At 43.3% G+C, this 20,999-nt stretch overlaps 1 protein-coding gene across 1 annotated transcript in view; it reads right to left on the bottom strand.

Moving 5' to 3' along the window:
- The window catches only part of ACER2 (alkaline ceramidase 2), a 32,761-nt gene extending 13,355 nt beyond the window's left edge, over window positions 1-19,406 (bottom strand). The window contains exons 1-3 of the mRNA XM_037132353.2: window positions 19,165-19,406; window positions 11,265-11,379; window positions 7,326-7,467 (exon numbers count right to left, since the gene is read on the bottom strand). Of these exons, the coding sequence (XP_036988248.1) occupies window positions 7,326-7,467; window positions 11,265-11,379; window positions 19,165-19,272 (365 nt within the window). The 5' untranslated portion in view covers window positions 19,273-19,406. The remainder of the gene's footprint in view (window positions 1-7,325; window positions 7,468-11,264; window positions 11,380-19,164) is intronic.
- Window positions 19,407-20,999: the final 1,593 nt, after the last annotated feature.

Genomic DNA, 20,999 nt, shown 5'->3' with positions numbered 1-20,999 from the left:
TATTACCATCATTTGAGAATAAATGCTATTTAAACTATTATTATTGTTAATAATAGTACACTCTCAGGGAAAATCTGATGGAGCTGGAACTGCAATCACCAAAGACTCTATATAGTATTGCCAAAGAGTTCAAAGGCAGCGAGCTTGACAAAACATGCTTTCTTTAAGGAGAACGTGGGCAGACACCTCCCACATCAGTCCCATGGGTGTGTAGGAATGTGCTCTGGAAAGACAGCTTAGCCAAAGAGGACGTCCTGTACGTGTTCGATTTTGCAATCAGCAGAAGCCAGCAGAGATCACAGGGCCGGCCCGGCTGACCCCAGCACCACCAGAGGCCCTGGGTACAAGAGAGCTAGAGACATCCAAGAGCCAGGGGCCCAGGGGCTGTTTTCTGAACAATGACGACAGGCAACCCCCTACTGCAGGCTCTGGCCCCGTGTTCAACTTTCCAGCCCATGTGGGTTCACAGTGGAACACAAAGCCAGGGAGCTCGTAGCGCCCCTGCTTTCTGCATTCCCCTGACCGAGATGCAGCAGCCCGATACCATCTGCAGCATGTTATTATAACACAGCTGTTACTATTATTAGTCACCCTCCAAAGCAGTGGTTTTCAACCCTGTCAGATCCTGTGCCCTTTTTTTAAATCAAATATTTGGTAACGTCCCTTTTACTCTTCTGAAGTCAAATGCAATTTATGGGTAATATAAACCTCCCATCACTGTGACCACCGTAAACTTCCTGGATGTCCCTTAGGAGACAGAAGTGTCCCAGGTTAAGATCCACTGCTTTAAATTGCCCTAATAGGGTTAAAACGTAACCGATTCAGAACAAGCCCCTAATAGTCAAAAGACTACAGCATGTGGCCCTGGAAGGCACACCCCTGTTGTTTCACAAGTAAGGTGAGCTGACAAGGACCAGAGAGCCTAGGCTGGTGGCCCCGAGTCACCACGCCGGTGTGAGAGCAGGCCCTGGCCAGCAGGTTGGCTCTCAGGAGGCAAACAGTGAACTGGAGCATAACTGAGGCCTGATCCTACATTTTGTAGAGACAAAATCTTCAAACATCACAGCAGGATGAATTCTTTAAGAAATGGATACAATTAGCCTGTAATACTTTTTTGGTTTTGGCTTTTTTCTCAAAACAAAAATGTCTAAAAATTATTATTAACCATCAATAGCAGAGTGTGTGTCCTGACGATTCTTAGAACATTCTAGGCAAGGTGAAAGAGGGTTCTTCTCTTTTAAAACCCACCAATTACTCCTATTTACATAGTAACCATTCTTGCTGGCTATTCTAGACATCCGTATCCTCAGAACTCTTGTTTATGTTAGACATCGTAACTGCTAGCGCTTGGTGCATCCTTCATCTGGAGGAGACACTATTCTGTGCACTTTACGAGATGACATCATGTATTTCTGACTCCATGAAGTAGATACTTTTACTATCTCCACTTGACAGATGAGCAAAATGAGGTATCAGAGCTTTAAAAAAAAGAAAAGTAGATTGGTACTGAAATTCATATTTGTCTGCGCCAAAGTCACTTAGACTCCATACTGCCTCTTCTCCAGAAACCTCACACTGGAACTTCTCTTGATACGCTTTTAGAAGTAGTCCAGCAAAGTCTAGATCACAAACAAATTTTAAAGGAGAGATAAATTTTAACTATCTGATAAATTCAGACAGCTAAACCACATAACCCCTAGTCCAGGGGTGTCAAACTCATTTTCACCAGCAGCCACATCAGCTTCACGGTTGCCTTCAAAGGGCCGAATGTAATGTTAGGTCTGTATAAATGTAGCTACTTCTTAAGAGTTAAGCAAAAGCTCAGTGCTGCCACCAGGTAGAACAAGGTGCCAGGCAGAGTAAAACAAGGTAGAGGGCCAGATGCAGCCCGTGGGCCTTGTGTTTGCCACCTGTGACCTAGTCTATAGATATCCTGGTTTTTTCCTGAAATCTTTGGCCTGGCCTGCCACTCCCACTGTAGAGCTCCCGCCTGTCATGAGCTGTCATGAGCGGCACAGCCCATGCAGAAGGGTTTGGTCTTCTTGTTCTCGCCAACACTGAGAAAGTGAAAACAGACAAATAGAACCAGTATTCTTATTTAGAGAGAGCCAGTTTGTCTGTAACATGCACCTTTTCTTTCTTCGCTCATTAAAATCGTCACTGCCCATCCCCTCCTTCCATTTGTATGCATGCCTCTGAGATGCTAGGCAGGGCCCCCCACTACGTGCCATGGGTAGTCATGAAAGCTGATTTTGACTGAGCACTCACCTTGTTCTTAGTGCTGTAAGAACTGCTCTGCAGAGTCCTCTCACAAAGTCCTTATTACTTAGCTAGTTTTACAGATGAAGAAAGAGAAAGTTAAAGAATCAAGACAAGTTATATAGTTTGTGAGCCGGGAAGCTAGGATTCAAACCCAGGTTTTCTTTAAAGCCAGGGACAGATACATATAAGGTGATCAGAGTCTCTGAAGGACTCAGCTCAAACTGAGGAGAGGCGTCACATCTGCAGAGAAATGGTGCTGGTGACGGAGGAGTCCCAAGGGGTCACAGACCTCCCCGCCTGATAGTAGGTTTTCATTATTAAAGTTGGTAAGCTTGAATTACTACAAGCCACTGCTCCACTTTCTCCTCTCCTGCTCATAGCAACATTCCCACACTGCCACCTTCAAGAAACAGAAAAGAAAAAGGCTCTCTATTATGAATACATTAAAATGTCACTTGGAATTGCAACCCAGGCCTCCAGAGTGCCACAAACAAATAAACAAAACCCTTTTTCCCATTTCATAAACTTCTCGCTCAGATCCCAGGACTTGAAAGATAAGACCTAAGAACAAAGTGGTTCCTCTGCTTTCAACCTAACACACACCTCCAGGCTAAGGGAAGGGCTGGGGGTGACTGGTGGGCACCTTCTCAGAAAATAAGAAGAACCATCTTTACCAGGCAGCATCAAAGAAGTCCCTGCCTGTAAAGCCACCTCATGACCCTGCCTGGTGCCATCCACCTCCATCCTAAACCTCACCCTCTTCCCCACTGTCAGGATGGGTGGGGTAGGATAAAACAGGCTGGACTACAATCAAAATGGTGCACAATCAAAATGAGGCTCTAGACTACAACCAGAAAACACGTCTGAGAGCTGAAAGGGCAGGCTTTGCCAAAACATATATCCGAATAGCAACCTAAGCCACCAATGATATATTGCCACTTTGTTCACTGGGGACTAATCCCCAGCTCCCATGAAGACAGCCAACCAGAATAAAACCTGCTTGAGTGTGACTTCCCCAGCCCCACTCTGTGGACCAAAGAACCTCGTCCAGGTGCACAAACTCCAATAGAACTCTATACTGCCTAACTTTGTGGCTGATTAGCATTTCTTCCTCAGCGGGGCCTAAGAAAACCTTTCACCCACTTCACAAGGCTTTCTGATCATCCTCAGTCATTCTCTTGAAGCTGAACAAAGAAACAAGACAAGACCAGAAACCGTAGACTGCCTAAACAACCTGCTGCATTTTAAAGTGCACCTCCTGCACTGAGCAGAAGGCCTCAGCAAGACGGAGACGGTGTTTATCTCAGACCGAAAGCACCTTCTTTTTACTTCTCCTTGTTTTTTTTTAATATATTTTATTGATTATGCTATTACAGTTGTTCTATTTCCCCCTGTCATTCCCCTCCACCCTGCACACCCCCTCCCTCACCATTCCCCCCCTTTAGTTTATGACCACATGTCTCAAGTTCTTTAGATTCTATATTTCCCATACTATTCTTGCCCTCCCCCTATCTATTTTCTATGTACTGTCTATGCTACTTATTTTCTGTACCTTCTCCCCCCTTCTCCTCCTCCCACTCCCCTGTTGCTAACCCTCCATGTGATCTTCATTTCTATGGTTCTGCTCCTGATCTAGCTGTCCTCTTAGCATGCTTTTGTTTTAGGTGTGGTTCTTAATAACTGTGAGTTTGCTGTCCTTTCATTGTCAATCTTTTTTATCTTCTTTTTCTTAGGTAAGTCCCTTTAACATTTCATATAATAAGGGCTTGGTGATGATGAACTCCTTGAATTTGATCTTATCTGAGAAGCACTTTATCTGCCCTTCCATTCTAAAGGAAAACTTTGGTGGATGGAGCAATCTTGGATGTAGGTCTTTGGATTTCATGACTTGGAATACCTCTTTCCAGTCCCTTCTTGCCTGTAAGGTCCCTTTTGAGAAATCTGCTGACAGTCTGATGGGAACTCCTTTGTAGGTGACTGTCCCCTTATCTCTTGCTGCTTCTAGTATTCTCTCCTTCATTTTAATCTTGGCTAATGTAACTATGATGTGCCTTGGTGTGTTTTTCTTGGGTCCAACTTGTTTGGGATTCTCTGAGCTTCCTGGATTTCCTGGAAGTCTATTGCCTTTGCCAGATTGGGGAAGTTCTCTTTTATTATTTGTTCAAATAAGTTTTCCACTTATGGCTGTTCCTCTTCCCCTTCTGGTACCCCTATAATTCGGATGTTGGAACGTTTAAAGATGACCTAAAGGTTCCTAAGCCTCTCTTCATTTTTTTGAATTCTTGTTTCTTCATCCTTTTCTATTTGGTCATTTTTTTCCTTTTTCTGGTCCACTCCTTTGATCTGAGTCCCAGTTTCCTTTCCATCACTATTGGTTTCCTGTGTATTTCTCTTCATTTCAATTAGTTTAGCCTTCATATGTTCCTCTAATTTGTGACTAAAATCAACCAATTATGTGAGTACCCTGATCACCAGTGTTTTGAACTGTGCATCTGAAAGTTTGGCTATTTCTTCATTGCTTAGATTTATGGGCTCTGGGGCTCTGAGTTGTTCTTGAGCCATGTTTTGATCTGTTCGTGCCCGTTACATATGAGGAGCAGAGCTTTAAGTGTTCACCAGGGCAGGGCCACCCAGGTCACTAGTTTGTGATGCTGTATGTGGGGGCGGGGTCAGAGAGGGAACAATGGCGGTCCCCTCTGCCACATCCTGCCGCTGGGGCCTGCGCAGTCCCTCTCACTGCTCGCTCCTTCACCAGTTTATCTGCGCGTGAATGTGTGAACACTGTCAGCCCTCAGTGGGTCCACGCCTTGCGCCCTCAGTGGGTCCGCTCACTTCTCCATACCTGGGATCTGCCCATGGCTGCTGGCACACCTGGGTCGCACGCCTGGGTGGGTCTGGTGGATCTTTCCTGCCCAACCCCGCTCTGCTGCTGGCTCTGCCCCTCTTACCAGTTTGGCTGAAGGGTTCCTTGTTGTCAGACTTCAGTATAGTTCAATTTCCTGTGGTTTGGCTGGGTTTTTGTTGCTAAAACTTTGTTGTTTTTAAACTTGGTTGTGCGAGAAGATGCAGTGCTTCCACCTACACCTCCATCTTGGTGGAAGTCTTTTACTTCTCCTTGTAAACAGCTGGTTCTTCCTCTCCCTCCCTCCCTCTCTCATTTTTAAAAATTTGTATTTATTGATTCTTAGAGAAAGAGGAAGGGGGAGAGAGAGAGAAAGAAACACCTATTTGTTGTTCCACTTATTCATACATTCATTGGTTGGTTCCTGTCTGTGCCCTGACCAGGGACCAAACTCACTACCTTGGCATTTCAGGAAGATGCTTTCTCCAATTGATCTACCTGGCCAGAGCCTTCCTCTCATTTTTAAATAGTAACCTTCTTGAGGATACTTCCTTCTGCTTGATGGTACTGAGAGATAACACTGTTTAATTCAAGTCCTGCTACCTGGGATGAAGATTCTACATCTAATCCATGTAAAGTATTTTTTTTCTCCCTACCTCATTTAAAAATACACTTTCATATTAAATATTAACATATGCTCTTTCATATTAAATATTAACATATGCTCTAAAAAAATGGAAACAGTACAGATTAAAGGTAGAAATGAAAGCTCTCTCTCCACCCCGGTTCCTAAGAATGGAAGTGGTTGCTGCCCTCATCCTCCCAGGCGTTTCTGCGCAGGTACAAAGACAGGTACTCAAAAAGAGGTTCTCACATTCATCCTAAAATTAGAGCATGACACACATGGCTCTAAAATGTGCTCTGCAGCCAACGCATTCCATGGCCGCCCTCCACCTCAGTCCAAAACAACAGACTGCGTCTTTAGTAGACACACAGCTCCTGTCCCTGCATTGGCTTGCTTAACTGAATCCATATCTTCAAACTATTTATCCACATGTATCTTGACAAGTCACAGTGTCCTACAAACATGTGAGTAATAGGTTCTGGGAACATTTCTTATTTTTATGAGGCTGACTCTTCTGTTCATTTAGATATTAACAACCTTATACAGCTCCTTAGGAAGGCATTCCCTGACCCAACTCTAAATCATCATCCACGTTACTACAATCTCTTAACCAGCTTCATTTTTCATCATAGCACTTGTTATTCCTGAATATTATTTGTTTGTCTATTGACTCACAGTCTCCCAACCTCAGTATAAGCTAGGACAGAGATTCTATTGTTTATTTTATTGCCATGTGTTTAAAAGCATGTGTTTATCCCAGTGTCTAAAAGCCTAGAGAAATGCATACTAAATAGGAAGTGTTCAAAAATTATTTAATGGAAAAATAAACATATAAGCATAAAACAATGAATATTAAAATGCATCCCTGCCTGAAATTCTGGGTTTCCAATTTGGAGATATGTGCATTAGTGTGTGTGTGTGCACACATAGCTCCCATCAGAAGGAAAACATTGCAATTTGACTACCACAATACCTATGGCTCTAAGAACCAGTTCCTGCCCTGGCTGGTGTGGCTCAGTGGATTGAGTGCTGGCCTGTGAACTAAAAGGTGGCTGGTTTGATTCTCCGTCAGGGCACATGCCTGGGTTACAGGCCAGGTCCCCAGTAGGGGGCATGCAAGAGGCAACCATACATTGATGTTTCTCTCTTTCCCCCTCCCCTCTCTAAAAATAAACATAAAATCTTAAAAAATAAAACAAACCAATTCCTTAGTGGATTCTACTGTAAGTTTATAAAATACTGGAGTAGATTGGAGTAAAGGAAATGTTATAACAGGAAATCAAAAGTCTTTGAGCTACCATTTAGTGATTTCTCCCCCACCGAAAAATCTTTCCATTTTTTCTCATATCAAATAAGGGAGACATTTGACTTTTTGTCCCTAATGTTGTATGAATTCTTTTCCAAGTATATTAGAATCCCCCACTTTATGTGTAGGTTTATTTATACTGTCAGACTCCAAACAATCAGTGGATATTCAAAAGGTGTATGATAAGCTTATCACTAGGATGGACTTCATGTCTGCTATTTTTCTTGATATATACATTATACTGGGCATTGCACCTAGCAATAAATACAAAAATGTTTAGTCAAGCTTACCTATCATTCCGAAAGATTTTTGGTAGATACCTTCTAGGGAACCACATGGCCAGAGCACACATGAGAACCCAAAGGATGGCAAGTTCATCAAGCATCTGACCCAGGAAACTCAGAGTCGCATGGAAGTAGACAGATCCGATTCCTAGAATCAATTACAACCAATAAAAAAGTCACTGAAGAAGAACAGAGTCACAAATTCAATACACTATGTAAGGACAGCCCTTTCACTATCACAATCACCAGATCGCTCTCTCTATTTGAAAAAAGAAACTGAAAGAAGAAACTCACACTACCTAGGCATGCAGGCCTCGAGTCTAAGATTTTATTTATTTATTTTCAGAGAGAGGGGAAGGGAGGAAGAGAGAGCAGGAAAGAAACATCAATTAGTTTCCCCTCGCATGCCCCTAAATGGGTAACTGGCCCACAACCGAGGCATGTGCCCTGACCAGAAATTGAACTGGCAACATTTTGGTTTCCAAGATGCCCCACTCACTAAGCCACACCAGTCAGAGCCAGAATTCAAGTCTAGAAAGAGAATTTCAAGTAAGGTCTACATATCAGCACATCAGAACTTTAGTGATTCCACAGCCAAACACATTCTGTCCTTATCTACTAGCCTTCATAAGAACAGGAAGTAAATAGAGGTCAACATTCTCTCACTGTTCAGAATTCCCAATCCGCCTGTGGAAGAAAATGAAAATTATAGACTCCCTGTCAAGATGGAGGTGTAGGTAGACATGCTTCACCCCCTTGTGCAATCACAGAGAGAATTACAACTACTTCTCAAAACAAAGAACAACCAGAACCATCAGAAAAATAAAGCTGTATGGAAGTCTGACAACCAAGGATTTAAAGAAGCCACATCCATCTAGATGGGTGCCTTTTACAGGGAGTCAAAGCAACTCTATCTAACACACAGAAACAAACAGAGGAAGGCTGCTGAATTAAGGAGACAAAGAAATATAGTCCAAATGAAAGAACAGAACCAAACCCCAGAAAGTGAGCTAAATGAAACAAAAGATAGCCAACCTATCAGATGCAGAGTTCAAAACACTGGTGATCAGCATGCTCAAAGAACTCACTGAGTGTGGCAACACATAAGGGAAGAAATGAAAGTTACACTAAATGAAATAAATAAAAATCCATAGGAAACCAACAATGGAGAGGAGAAAGCCAGAATCAAATCAACAATTTAGAACATAAGGAAAGAAAAAGCATTCAATCAGAACAGTAGGAAGAGGACTTCCGGCCAAGAGGGAGGCATAGGGAGATACACTTTGCCTCCTTGCACAACAAAAACAAGGACAAGAACAAATTTAAAAACAACCAGAACTGCCAATAAATCAAACTCTAAGGCAGTCCAAAAACCAAGGAATTAAAGAAGCATTAATCCAGACTGGTAGAAGAGGTAGAGACTAGCAGCCAGAGTGGAGAGAATGCACAGCAAGGCTGCAGCTACAGGACTGGGTGGTCAAGGTGGCAGCTGGCAATCCCACATTTGTGTAGGGATAAACTAGGAGGAACAACTGGGGAGTGAGAAAGACTGCGCAACCCAGGGTTCCAGAGTGGGGAAATAAAGCCTTAGAGCCTCTGACTGAAAACATCTGTGGGGGTTGAGGCGGCAGCCTGAGAAACTCCCAGCCTCACAGGAGAGTTCACTGGAGAGAACCACAGGGTCCTAGAATGTACACAAGCCCACCCACCAGGAATTAGCACCAGAAGGGCCCAATTCTGGTGGGGAGCAGGGGAAGTGACTAAAAGCCAGCTGAGAGCAGAGCAAGTGGCATAGTTCCCTCTCGGACCCGTCTACCACATACACAGCACCACAGTGCAGTGACTTGGGTTGCCCCACCCTGGCAAATGCCTAAGGTTTTGCCCCTGACAATGAGACAGGCATGCCCAGACAAAAAAAAAAAAAAATTATATATATATATATATATATATATATATATATATAAAATTATATATATATATATATCCCAAATGAAAGAACAAATCAAAGCCCCAAAAAGAGAACTAAGTGATGAAGTAATAGGTTGATGCAGACCTATCAAATGCAGAGTTCAAGTCACTGGTAATCAGGATGCTCACAGAAATGGTTCAGTATGGTCACAAAATAGAGGAAAAATAGAGGCTATGCAAAGTGAAATAAAGAAAAATATACAGGCAAACAACAGTGAAAGGAAGGAAACTGGGACTTAAATCAACGATTTGCACTGAAAGAAAGAAATAACCATTCAACCAGAACAGAATGAAGAAACAAGAATTCAAAAAAATGAAGAAAGGTTTAGGAACCTCCGGGAAAACTTAAGACATTCCACCATCTGAATCACAGGGGTGCCAAAGGGACAACAGGAAGAGCAAGAAACTGAAAACTTACTTGAAAAAATAATGAAGAAGAACTTCCCTAATCTGACAAGAGAAATAGACTTCCAGGAAGTCCAGGAAGCTCAGAGAGTTGCAAAGAAGCTGGACCCCAGGAAGCACACACCAAGGTACATCATAACTACATTACCCAAGATGAAAGATAAGGAGAGAACCTTAAAAGTAGCAAGAGAAAAGGAGACAATTACCTACAAAGGAGTTCCCATATGACTAATCAGCTGATTTCTCAAAAGAGACCTTACAGGCAAGAAGGGGCTATAAAAAAGTATTTGAAGTCATGAAAGGCAAGGACCTACATCCAAGATTACTCTATCTAGCAAAGTTATTATTTAGAATGGAAGGGCAGATAAAGTGCTTCCCAGATAAGGTCAAGTTAAAGGAGTTCATCATCACCAAGCCCTTATTATATGAAATGTTAAAGGAATTATCTAAGAAAAAGAAGATGATCAAAAATATGAACAGAAAATAACAACAAACTCAAAACTATCAACAACTGGACTTAAAACAAAAACAAAAACAAACTAAGTAAACAACTAGAACAGGAACAAAATCACAGAAATGGAAATCACATGGAGAGTTATCAGCAGGGACAAGGGGAGGGGAAAGTCAGGGAAATGGGACAGTGAATAAGAAGCATAAATGGTAGGTACCAAATAGACAAGGGGATATTAAGAATAGTATAGGAAATGGAGAAGCCAAAGAACTTATATGCACAACCCATGGACATGAACTAAGTTGGGGGCAGGGAGAGAATGCTGATAAGAGGGCAGGTGCAGGGCAGAGGGGAATAAAGGGGAGAAAAAAATGGGACAATTATAATAGCGTTATCAATAAAATAATTTTTTTAAGGAAGAAACCACCAAAAAAAAACAGAAGGAAGAAAAAAGATTTCAAAAAATAAGTATAGACTTAGGAACCTTTGGGACAACTTTAAATGTACCAACATCTAAATCTTAGGGTTCCAGAAGTAGAAGGGGAAGAGCAAGAAATTAAAAACTTAGTTGAAAAAAGAGTGAAAGAAAACTTCCCTAATTTGACAAAGGAAATAGACATACAAGTCCAGGGAGCACACACAGTCCCAAGCAAGTTGGACCCAAGGAGGACCACACCAAGACACTTCATAACCAAAATGCCCAAGATTAGCCCTGACTGGTGTGACTCAGTAGATTGAATGCCTGCTGAAATAATTTTAGGACTGTATAAATGTAACTACTCCTTAACAGTTAAGTAGTTGAAATTACATTCGGCCCTTTGAAGGCAACCACGAGGCTGGCATGGCCCCCAGTGAAAATGAGTTTGACACCCCTGCAATAAAGGATCAGACAACTACTTTTATTTTTACCTTTACTCCATTAGAAACAAGTCTCAGTAGTGGTTTTGATTTTTAGAAGTAATTGGTTAATTAAAACAAAGTGATAATACTGTTATCAAGCCATAAAGGTCCCTTAAAGAGAGTTTGTTTTGTTTTTAAAAACATAATGTTCAAAGGAGACAGGAAGTGTTAGAATTCCATTTCCTCCCTTTCAGTCCACAGTCCCAAATGAACCCACTTACCCACTACAACTAAGAGAGTCCAGATGAGGTAAATGCCACTGTTGAAGCACGTTGCGTACTGACGAAACAGGTACATGCAGATGGGCGGTAAGACGAAAAACAAGACGTTGCTGATCTGGAGGGGAAATGTAAAATGAAAAGATAAGTTAAAGGGCAAAAAACAAAGCAGCCTGTTCCAAGTATGTCCTTTGCAAACAGATGACTGTGGCCACACATCTTGTTTCAGCACTTATACTTTTCTTAACTGCAGATATACAATGAGGAAAACTTAAAACTTCTTGAATAAGCATTTATTTCTTTAATCTTTCTTTAGGGGGTCAGAGCCAGTTCCCTCTTATCCCCCCTAATTTTTTTATTGAGGTAAAATTCACACAACATAAAATTAGCCATTTTAAACTGTATAATTCAGTGGCATTTAATACATTCATAATGTGCAACCATCACCACTATCTAGTTCTAAAACATTTTCATCACCCCAAAAAGAAAACTCTGTGCCCATTAAGCAGTCACTTCCCATGTCCCCCTCCCCACAGCCCCAAACAAGGACTAATCTGCTTTCTGTCTTTATGAATATACCTATTCTTAATATTTCATAGAAGTAGAATCATACAATATGACCTTTTATGTCTGGCTTCTTTACTTAGCATAATGTTTCTGAGGTTCAACCACATTATTGCAGGTATCAGTACCTCCTCTTTACAGATGAGTAATATTCTGTGGTATGGATACCGTACTTTATCTACCCATTCATGCAGTAACTGACTGCTGTGCACAGTGCTGCTATGAACATTCATGTTCAAGTTTTTGAGTATTTGTTTTCAATTTGGGGGTATATGACTGACATTGCTGGGTCATATTCAGGCAGGTGAGTAAGAAGCCAGGAAAATTCCTTGACAAATGGAATGAGGAAACTGAGACAAATAGTTGAACAAATGCATGGGCAACTAGCTGCCAGCTAATGAATCACAAGACCCTACCTTTGCTGACCAAAGACACTTAGCAGTAGATGGTTTAAGTGTATCCTCCCCAACCAAAGAGCAGGTGGCTTAAATCACCCTAGTCAGGAACAGATTTAACAGTGACCCAATTAGGGTCAGCCTGACCTGAGAACAGTGAAGTCAGGGGAATACATAACAACAACAATAAAAACAATTAGCCAGACAAAGCCAAGACAGAGGTGAAACTGACCAGAAAATGATCCCAGACCCCACTACACACTCATTTTGATGCATCAGCATACCAAGAGGCACACCTGCAAAGTCAATGAAACTGCATTCTGTTAAGACCTCCCTTAAAAGTCCCACCTTTAGAAAACAGGTAAAAACTCTAAGGCAAAGTGCCTGCACCCCTATTTCCTCAGGTGTGTACTTTCACTTGCTTTCTCCAAAATTCTAAGGGGTTCCAACGAGACGTGCAACCCAGGCAGCAGTGGGCAGCGGCAGCTTGTCCCAGGCTAACCCCTGATCCTGTCTCCAAGGACACTCCTTTCGCCTCTGTGACTTTCCTCTGAGTGCAGCCTCTCCTCTGCTCAGTCCTGTTCCTGTGATTTTGCTTCCTCTGTCCTAAGACCTATACTTTACAAAGAGTTCCCCCGATATTTCCAGTGCCCACTCTGCACCTTCGACAGAGTTATTATGGAATGGCATCGTTTTCGGCAAGGGCAGAAAGATAAGGTGGGAGAGAAATAACACAAGCAAAGAGAGAGAGCTTTTGTTAGTGGCAGGATGGGAGTAGGACTGCTGCCTTTGGTAAAAATCCCTAGTGGGGCTGTCTCATCCTGGAGAAGAGGTACCTTTTTCTAGGTGGTCTACTCTGATGGGGATCTTTTTCTCTTTCCTACATCAGAGTCCTGTGAGCTACTGGTGACCCTGAAGGAAAGGATGAATGAATTGTGTCAGACGTCCCAGGCGTATATAGTCCCCAGTCCTGGAAATACAGCCAGGGCTCATTTACTAAAAAGCAGATAAGCAGTAGGCTATTGTTCATTGTTATTATCACAGTCTTTAACTTTTTATGCACTAATTTAAATAATCAGAGATCTTTAAGAAATACAATGAGAGATCTTAACCATCCTTTGTTTTACAAGGGATATAACTAAGGGCTTAGAAAGGCTCCAAGGCTAGCCAAGGTCAAAGAGGCAATCACCCTGGGAGCTGTGGCCAGCATCCAGTCCTGCTCTGGGCTCTTTTTACTGCCCCCCACTGACTGCACCGCCAACTCACCCACCAGCCACATTCTAACCTCCTCGGTTTAACTCCTCAACTGGTATCATAAACTTCTGAACTGCATCACACACTGTGCACATATGACCTGTTCCATGACTTAAAAGTGGCTCTCCTTTTGTTAAACATAGAAGTGGAAGAAAGAAAAGGTAAAGGGAGAGAAGGAAGAGAAAAAATGAAATTGTTATAACAGATAACACCTGATCTGCCTCCTTTCATATTTATATGTTCTCCTTGTTAGAAACAAAGGAAAAAGAATACATTACAGAGCTAAAATCTCCCTTCTACCACCACCCTAGAAATAACCATTGTTCTCAGATTCATAGGCTTCCAGTCATTTTCTTGGCATTTATATGAATACATATATGCCACATACTGTAACATTATCATTCTGCAACTTTTTCTCCTTCAACAGTATCTCTTACAAACCTTTTTACCTCAGTTCACTCAGATTAACCTCACTTGGTGTAAGTGCTGCAGATGGCAAGGGTTTTTTTAGCCATTCCCCAAGGAAGGAAAGCAATTTACAGCCCCACCTACAATGTTGGGAAATATAACTCATTTGTTTCTTACCCCAGTATATCTTATTGCCTCGAGTCCCCTCAGCCTCCCGCCAAGTGCAGCTAACTTCACCAAGCTGTCCCCAAATGGCTCGGTCAATTTATATTGCCACTAGCAAAGTACACATGAATCATTTTTAAATGTATTTACACACTATTCATGAAAGCATGAAGTCATTTATTATAGCTGCAGTAAAATTAGGATACTTCAAAACACTTTTTTTAATGCACGTATTAGGGAGGTCAATTAGAAGCACCATTTTAACAGATGCTTCCAAATAACTTGAAATTGCATTATTACTTCCACAAAGTCCACCTATCAATGTCTGCTGGTCTTCACCAGACCTTTTAAATAAGTCAGTCTCTGCAAAGGAAAAGACCAAATTAAAGGGAGACATTCCCCAAGACAAAAAGAGGAAGGAACTCCTAAAGAAATACAGAAAAGCAAATGAGTTGTAACTAAAAGACAGATTCAGTGGCTCCATATCTAGTGAGAAATGAAACTTCCCCTCGAAATGGTGCAGGTCACTAAAGTTCAGAAGTTCAGCCAAGGGGTATTGTTGAAAGCCTCTTGTCTGATTGCACTTTGGAGAATTGTATTATTTAATGCCTACAGAACAGATTGTTTTCACTGAAAGGAAACCACAATTCTAAAATGTATTATTTCCTTAGAAAGCTCCTTATTCTATGAATTCCCACATAACATTTGTACCAAGATAATCTCATAAACACACTGCAATCTCATCCTGATGCATGTGAATGTGCACTTTCCCAGAAGAGGGTAAATACTGACAAAGCAATAGGCTGTAAGTTCTTCTGAACAACAAGTTCATGAACAGATAAGGGTCATTACAGTGGCTGAGAAAACTGTGTATCCTAATTGTATGCACATTCCAAACTATCCATCCCATTGCTTCCCTACTGCCGCTGAGATGGCCAGCTGTCCTGGTTTGCCAAGACATGGAACTTTCAGTTTTAAAATCAGGGAAGTCCAACTTTGTCTTTGACAAACCAGGACAAGTTGGTCACTCTACATGAAAGTACTCTTCAAAATCCCCCCACCCTACCTCCCACAGCGCACCAACCCCACGCAGAGTTCTAGTAACACTGGGATGACTTGTACACACCTGTTATGGCCCTCACCACCCAGATGACTCTGGATCTCACTTCCGGATATTGCCCAGTAAATGGATGGAGGGAGCGAGGGAGGGCTGGATAGATGGATAATTATGCCCTACAGATAATGGGATGTGGGCTTGGACATATAAAGAGAACTCTACTTTACTAATCTTGATGGTTGAAGGCAGAACTGATTGGGGGAAGTGACAGATCATGGGCTGATTTTATGCATATGTTTTGCTTCAAGACTTCTTTTTTCAGCACCAGTTGATTTCCTTCTGTCCCCCTGAGTCACTGCTTAGCAACAGAGTCCCCATAGGCTAACCCCAGTGGTTAAAAGGAATACCACACTTTTCTCCAAAGCAGCTAGGTCTGGAGTCTTTCTTTTTAGTGTGACTGGGGCCTTAAAACTTAAAACATAAAAAGAAATGCAATGCAATAACACTTATATATAGAAGAAATAGTTCAAAATGTGCTCAAGCAAAGGACTATGTTCTTGGAAGAGATATTTGGGATTGGCCAAAGCAAAGGATGATAAGATTTTGGGCAACAGAGATTTGCAGAGCCCCAAAACAAAATGCTTCACACACCCAACCAAACACTGTCAGTGGGAGCATAAAATAGGGTACTCTGTCTGGTAGGCCATTTAGCAATAACTATCGGCCTTGAACTATCAACATGAATACTCCCCTTGTCACAGCAATTCCCCTGAGAGGATTAGCCCTTGTAAAACACACCCAGATGTACATAAGAGCATATTCATGGCATCACTGTCCAGAAACAAACATGAAAACAATAAAATAGAAACCGCCCTAAATGTCTATCAATAAGGAATTGACTGGTTAAGTAAATTATGGCCAATCCATTCCGTGGAATACTGTATAGATATTGCAAAGAGAAAGATAATTCTATATGAGCTACTATAGGACTATCTACAAGACATATTGGGGGGGGAATGGTGGGGGTGGGGGGTGCAGGGTGGAGGGGAATGAAGGGGGGAATAGAACAACTGTAATGGCATAATCAATAAAATAAAATTCTTTTTAAAAAGACATATTAAGTGAAAAAACCAAGGTGCCAAAGGGTTTGTGTAGTTGTATCTCAACTGGGTTAAAAAAAAAAGACAACTCAGACTGTGGTGTGTATACACTATACATACATATTTTATATGCTCACACAAATTATACAAGTGCTTTTTACATGCCCGGAAAATGTCTGAAAAGATACAGAGGGTATTTCGTGCTTTAGAACATGCATACTGAGTTTCTTGCCATGATCATGCTCTTACTTTTACAATAAACAACCACAAAAACAACAAACTACTGTAAACAAACTTCTTTTCCTATCAAACATCATGATTAGCCTATAGAGCAAATGTTCCCAATGCAAGAGTTTAAGTTACAGAACAACTGAATAATAAACACGTGTATTCTGCCATGCCACATAAATCTACAGTGCTACAAAGGCGCTCGTATCTTCATGAATAATACCTTAGTAGAGTCAGATGGACCAAGTTCCAACTCTAGTTCTGACGTTTTCTTGACGTCAGCAAGTTGCATACTCTACCTATGTCCCCATTTCCTCCTTTATCAAGTGGATAGAGTAAATAGCACCCACAGCCTAGAATGACCAGGCAGACCTCAATACACAGCAAACAATTAATGGTAACCAGCAGTAACAAGTTGTAGGAGTGATGTGATACCCCAAAGATCCATTAAGAAGATTCTGGATCCCTCTCCCAGGCTTCTGATTTTACATCTTCAATTCCTTAAACTTCTTCTCCAAATTAGCAATAGTTATTATTTCTTATATAATGGATAGTTGGACCTACTGCTTTACTATAATGACTTAATGACATGTTAATCATCAAGTAATATTTCACTGTCTTCCTCAATACAGGAGCAAGAGGTTTGTCCCGTGACGTATACACATCCACAGATAACTAGGCCATGGAAACAGAGAAGAGGCTATGGTTTTGCTAACCTCTTTAGACCTACACTCAACAAAGTTTGGTGGCCACCCAGTTCTCTGAGACCTTCCAGGAGAGTCCAACCTTTCTGCATCCCTGGGACACACTGAAAGAATAAGAGTTGTCTTGGACCACACATTAAATACACAAACACTAATGAAAACTGATGAGTGAAAAAAGATTTTAAGTAAATTTACAATTTTGTGTTGGGCCGCATTCATAGCCATCCTGGGCTGCATGAGGCCCACGAGCCACGGGTTGGACACTGCTCTCTGCTTTGCTACAGCAAGCTTTGTGGTTTAGAAGCAATCCGAAGAATAAGGTTGGTCAGGCAGACCAGCTGGGCTAATCAGCCACAGACACTGCAGCTAAAGATCAACAGTTTATTTCTAAAAAAGATTTTGGCACTCACTATATAACTGCTCCAATGGAACTAGATTAAAAGTAAAGACAAAATAAGTGCTCCCCCTCATTCAGCACTCTGGGACTTTCAAGGCAGGCTCAGAGCAGCTATACACTTTTTGGCCAAACAGCCGGACCTGACTCTCTGCTGGCCTCAGATTCCACAGATACTTTGCCGATAGTATGAGAACCTGTCCCCAGTTTCTTATTTCTTCTTGAATTCTGTTGAAATCCACTTTCAAATGGAGAGCCTGTGTTACCACTCTTGAAAGCACCCAGCCCTGCTCTAGCCCATCCCTCTGTGAGCACCCATCTACAGCTGATACTATGCACTGAAAAAGGGGGTACAACAGGTGAGGTGTGGCTACCTGTACTAACTATATCTCCAAAGAGCAGAAGACCAAGTTGCCTTGAGGAACTAACCAGGTCATATAAAAAGCAGTTCTGTATAAACAGCAGCAAAGGGATTTCAGCAATTAGATGAGGCAGAATGCAGACTTCTGAACTGTACCATTCCTCCCCCGCCTCTGCTCCCACCCACCCCCCTTTTCCACCATAACAGAAATGCGAGCTTGACAGCTCCCTTCTCAAGAGCTCAGTTTCTTCATCATGGACTAGAAGGCCCAGGACAAGCTCAGCAGAGATCCCTCCAGGCAATAAGCACCTAACCGTTGCCAACATTCTCTCCAGCAAATCAGACGTGAAAATCCTAAAGAATTACCTGAAATTCACAATGAACCTTAAACCAGGAGCTCCTGTTTCCCCTGTTAGAGCAATGAAAAGATAAGCCACACAAATGACCAAGGAAAGTCTTACATTTGGTACCAGAACCCTGAGCCAGGGGCACAGCAAAAAAGTATTTCCTTCCCAGCTGCAAGCACACAGGATTCTGCAGTGGGGGAAGCTGCCATATGGAGAGACCTAGGCAAGTCCAGAAAACATGCACACAATCACTACCAAATGTCCCTTTCACTCCCCAGGTTTAATAAGTGGAGGGTGCACAAGCCTTGGGGAGTTGAATTTGGACCTGGCATTACACTAGGTATTAAGTAAGGCATAGAAATAAGAACTAGTAGTAATTAAGGTAACTTGATTCTGGCCAAAAGTAACTCGACCTATTATTGCTGTATTCGTGGGATATGGAAAGTCAGCAAGGTTGGAATCGGCCCTGCTCCTGAGACGTGCCGGAGTGTCACTCTCTTTCCTGGGACTCCTAGAGCAGGTATTCAGAGCAAAATTGCACAATGCGACCCAAGTGCGTCATGCCACAGAGATCCTAGGGCGGGAAGTTGCCCCGGCAGGTTCACTGCCCGCAAATGACCGAAACTGGGAGATGGGCTGACACAGATCACTGGCTCCAGGACGGGTGGAGACCAAACAACACAACAGGGTCATCAGAAATGACGAGAGGAGGAAGCTAAGCCCAGCTGACGCCGGTAGGGACAGAAGAGAAGGACAGATGAGAACTAGAAGGAGCGCGTAGGGGAAGGGGCGTGGGTCGACTCTGGTCTTGGAGAAGGAATGCCCCAGATACACGAAGAGAGCCACAAGCAGGTTTCAGGCACCGGGCGCCTGGGGACAGCCCCTCCCGCCAGCCTGCCTGCCACCCCCACTCCCGCGCCCCGCACCGTGTTATAGAACTCCGCGATCGCAGGCACGATGGTGTAGTTGTCCTCGCACCAGTCCACCTCCGAGCTGCCAGCCCGCAGTTGGTCCCACCAGTGTGGGGCGCTCATGGCCGCCCTGGGGCATTGGAGCAGCGACTCCTGCAGCCAAGAAGAGGCCAGAGCTGCTGCTCCACGCCCACTACGGCGACAGCAGCGACAGCGGTGGCTTTATGCACAGCGGGACTGCCGCCGGATGTGGCGCCTCTTCAGCCGGCCTCCCTGTGCTGAGCTCCGCCTGTAGGACTGGGCTCTCAGACTCCGCCCCTGGTTCCGCCCCCTGCCGGAGCCTGTGGGTGGCGACGCGCCACGCTCATCCCAGGGCTGGAAGTGCTCCGGGGCTGGGTGTGAGGAGCTGAACCGCCTTCGGAATTTTCCAGGCATCCTTATTCCCTGCAGGTGTAAAGGTCTCCACCTTCAGGCCCACTGCCACCTCCCAGCTCAGACTCGCAGTTGCCGCCTTCCATCCCATCCCCACCCCCAATTGTGCAAAGAGGACCAGAGCAGCCCAGGCCAAAATTAAACATAAGAACTTAAAAATGGAATATCCAGAGCCCCTAGGAAGTCTAGGGAAATTTGCAGAGATTCCCCTGTTCAGCACGTGGGCACCCGTGTACACACCTGAAAAGGGCTCTGGGTCCCTCTGAAGTAGGTAAGAACTGGCTTGGTAGTGTGAGCTAGGGGAGGAAGACCAAGGGATGGAGTGGCAGTCTCCATGAGACCCTCCCACACAGCCTCTTCGGCCCATTCCCGGGCAGAGCACTATGCAATTTCCAGTGTGTTCCTGCCCTGGGTTCCCTAGACTCCCAGCCAGACTTTAATTTAGTCTTTGATTAGACATGGGGTCAAAAGTCAGCCATCCCAACCCCTCTCAAAGGATGTAGTGTGGCAGGTATGACATCTCCAGCACATACAAGGTACAAGAAATGATGACACATATATCACATATATAGCACTTACTATGTGCCAAGTGCTGTTTGAAGAGCTGCCATGTATCACTTATTTGGTGCTCAGACTAGGAATTCTATGAAGTGGGTTCTGTGAGCAATGTCATTCTACAAAGTAAGTGGCAGAGCTAGAAATCAATGTCAGGATGATCTTAGATCTGCGAAGAAGTACTTTACTTTTCAGCTGTAACTATTCTGAAGTTTGTACATTAAAGCTAATCTGGTCTCAGCAATTCCTGCAGAAAAAGCCTCTTTCTCTCTCCCTCTCTCTCTCTTTCTCTTCCCGCCCCCTTATCCCCCTCCTTCCTTCCCTTTTTGGTCTTGGCTCTGGTCCTCCCTTAAGCAGTTTTAGAATTTCAGGTCAGGACAGTGGCAGTGGCAGAAAAGGCCCTGGTCATCGGACCATGGTGGCTGTCACCAGGATATCCTTGCTCAAGTTTGCATGGTTTCCTGAAGATCGGCAGCTCCTCCAGGCCTGCCCTGTCTCCAGCTTGACTGTGGGGACGGGGCTGGTGCTCCAATGCCCTGTGCACCCATTGTCTGTCTTCTACAGCAATTTGCATGTCTCTCCAAATCTACGTCACTGGCAGGAACAGCAAGCCCCAACTCCCCTCCTAGTCTCCAGGAAATCCAGCTTTCTGCCCTGGGTGCTAACCACACTCTTTTCTTTGTCCCAATTTCTACCCAGTCCTCCTCCTAGACAACCAGTTCCACTATGTACACTGGTAACTTCTAAGATCAGAATTCCCTAGACCTTCAGGATGCCAGTGTCTCAGAATACTACTCCTCCTGTCCAACAGTAGTGTTTCCACGTAGTCAAGATTTTTTACCCTTTCCAATATTTTAGGTGAA

The sequence above is a fragment of the Artibeus jamaicensis genome, unplaced genomic scaffold (assembly GCF_021234435.1).
Source record: "Artibeus jamaicensis isolate MK-2021 breed Jamaican fruit bat unplaced genomic scaffold, CSHL_Jam_final scaffold_1964, whole genome shotgun sequence".
In the NCBI taxonomy this organism is placed as follows: domain Eukaryota; kingdom Metazoa; phylum Chordata; class Mammalia; order Chiroptera; family Phyllostomidae; genus Artibeus; species Artibeus jamaicensis.
Note: the sequence above shows the minus strand (reverse complement) of the source record. Positions and strands in the feature narration are given on the sequence as shown.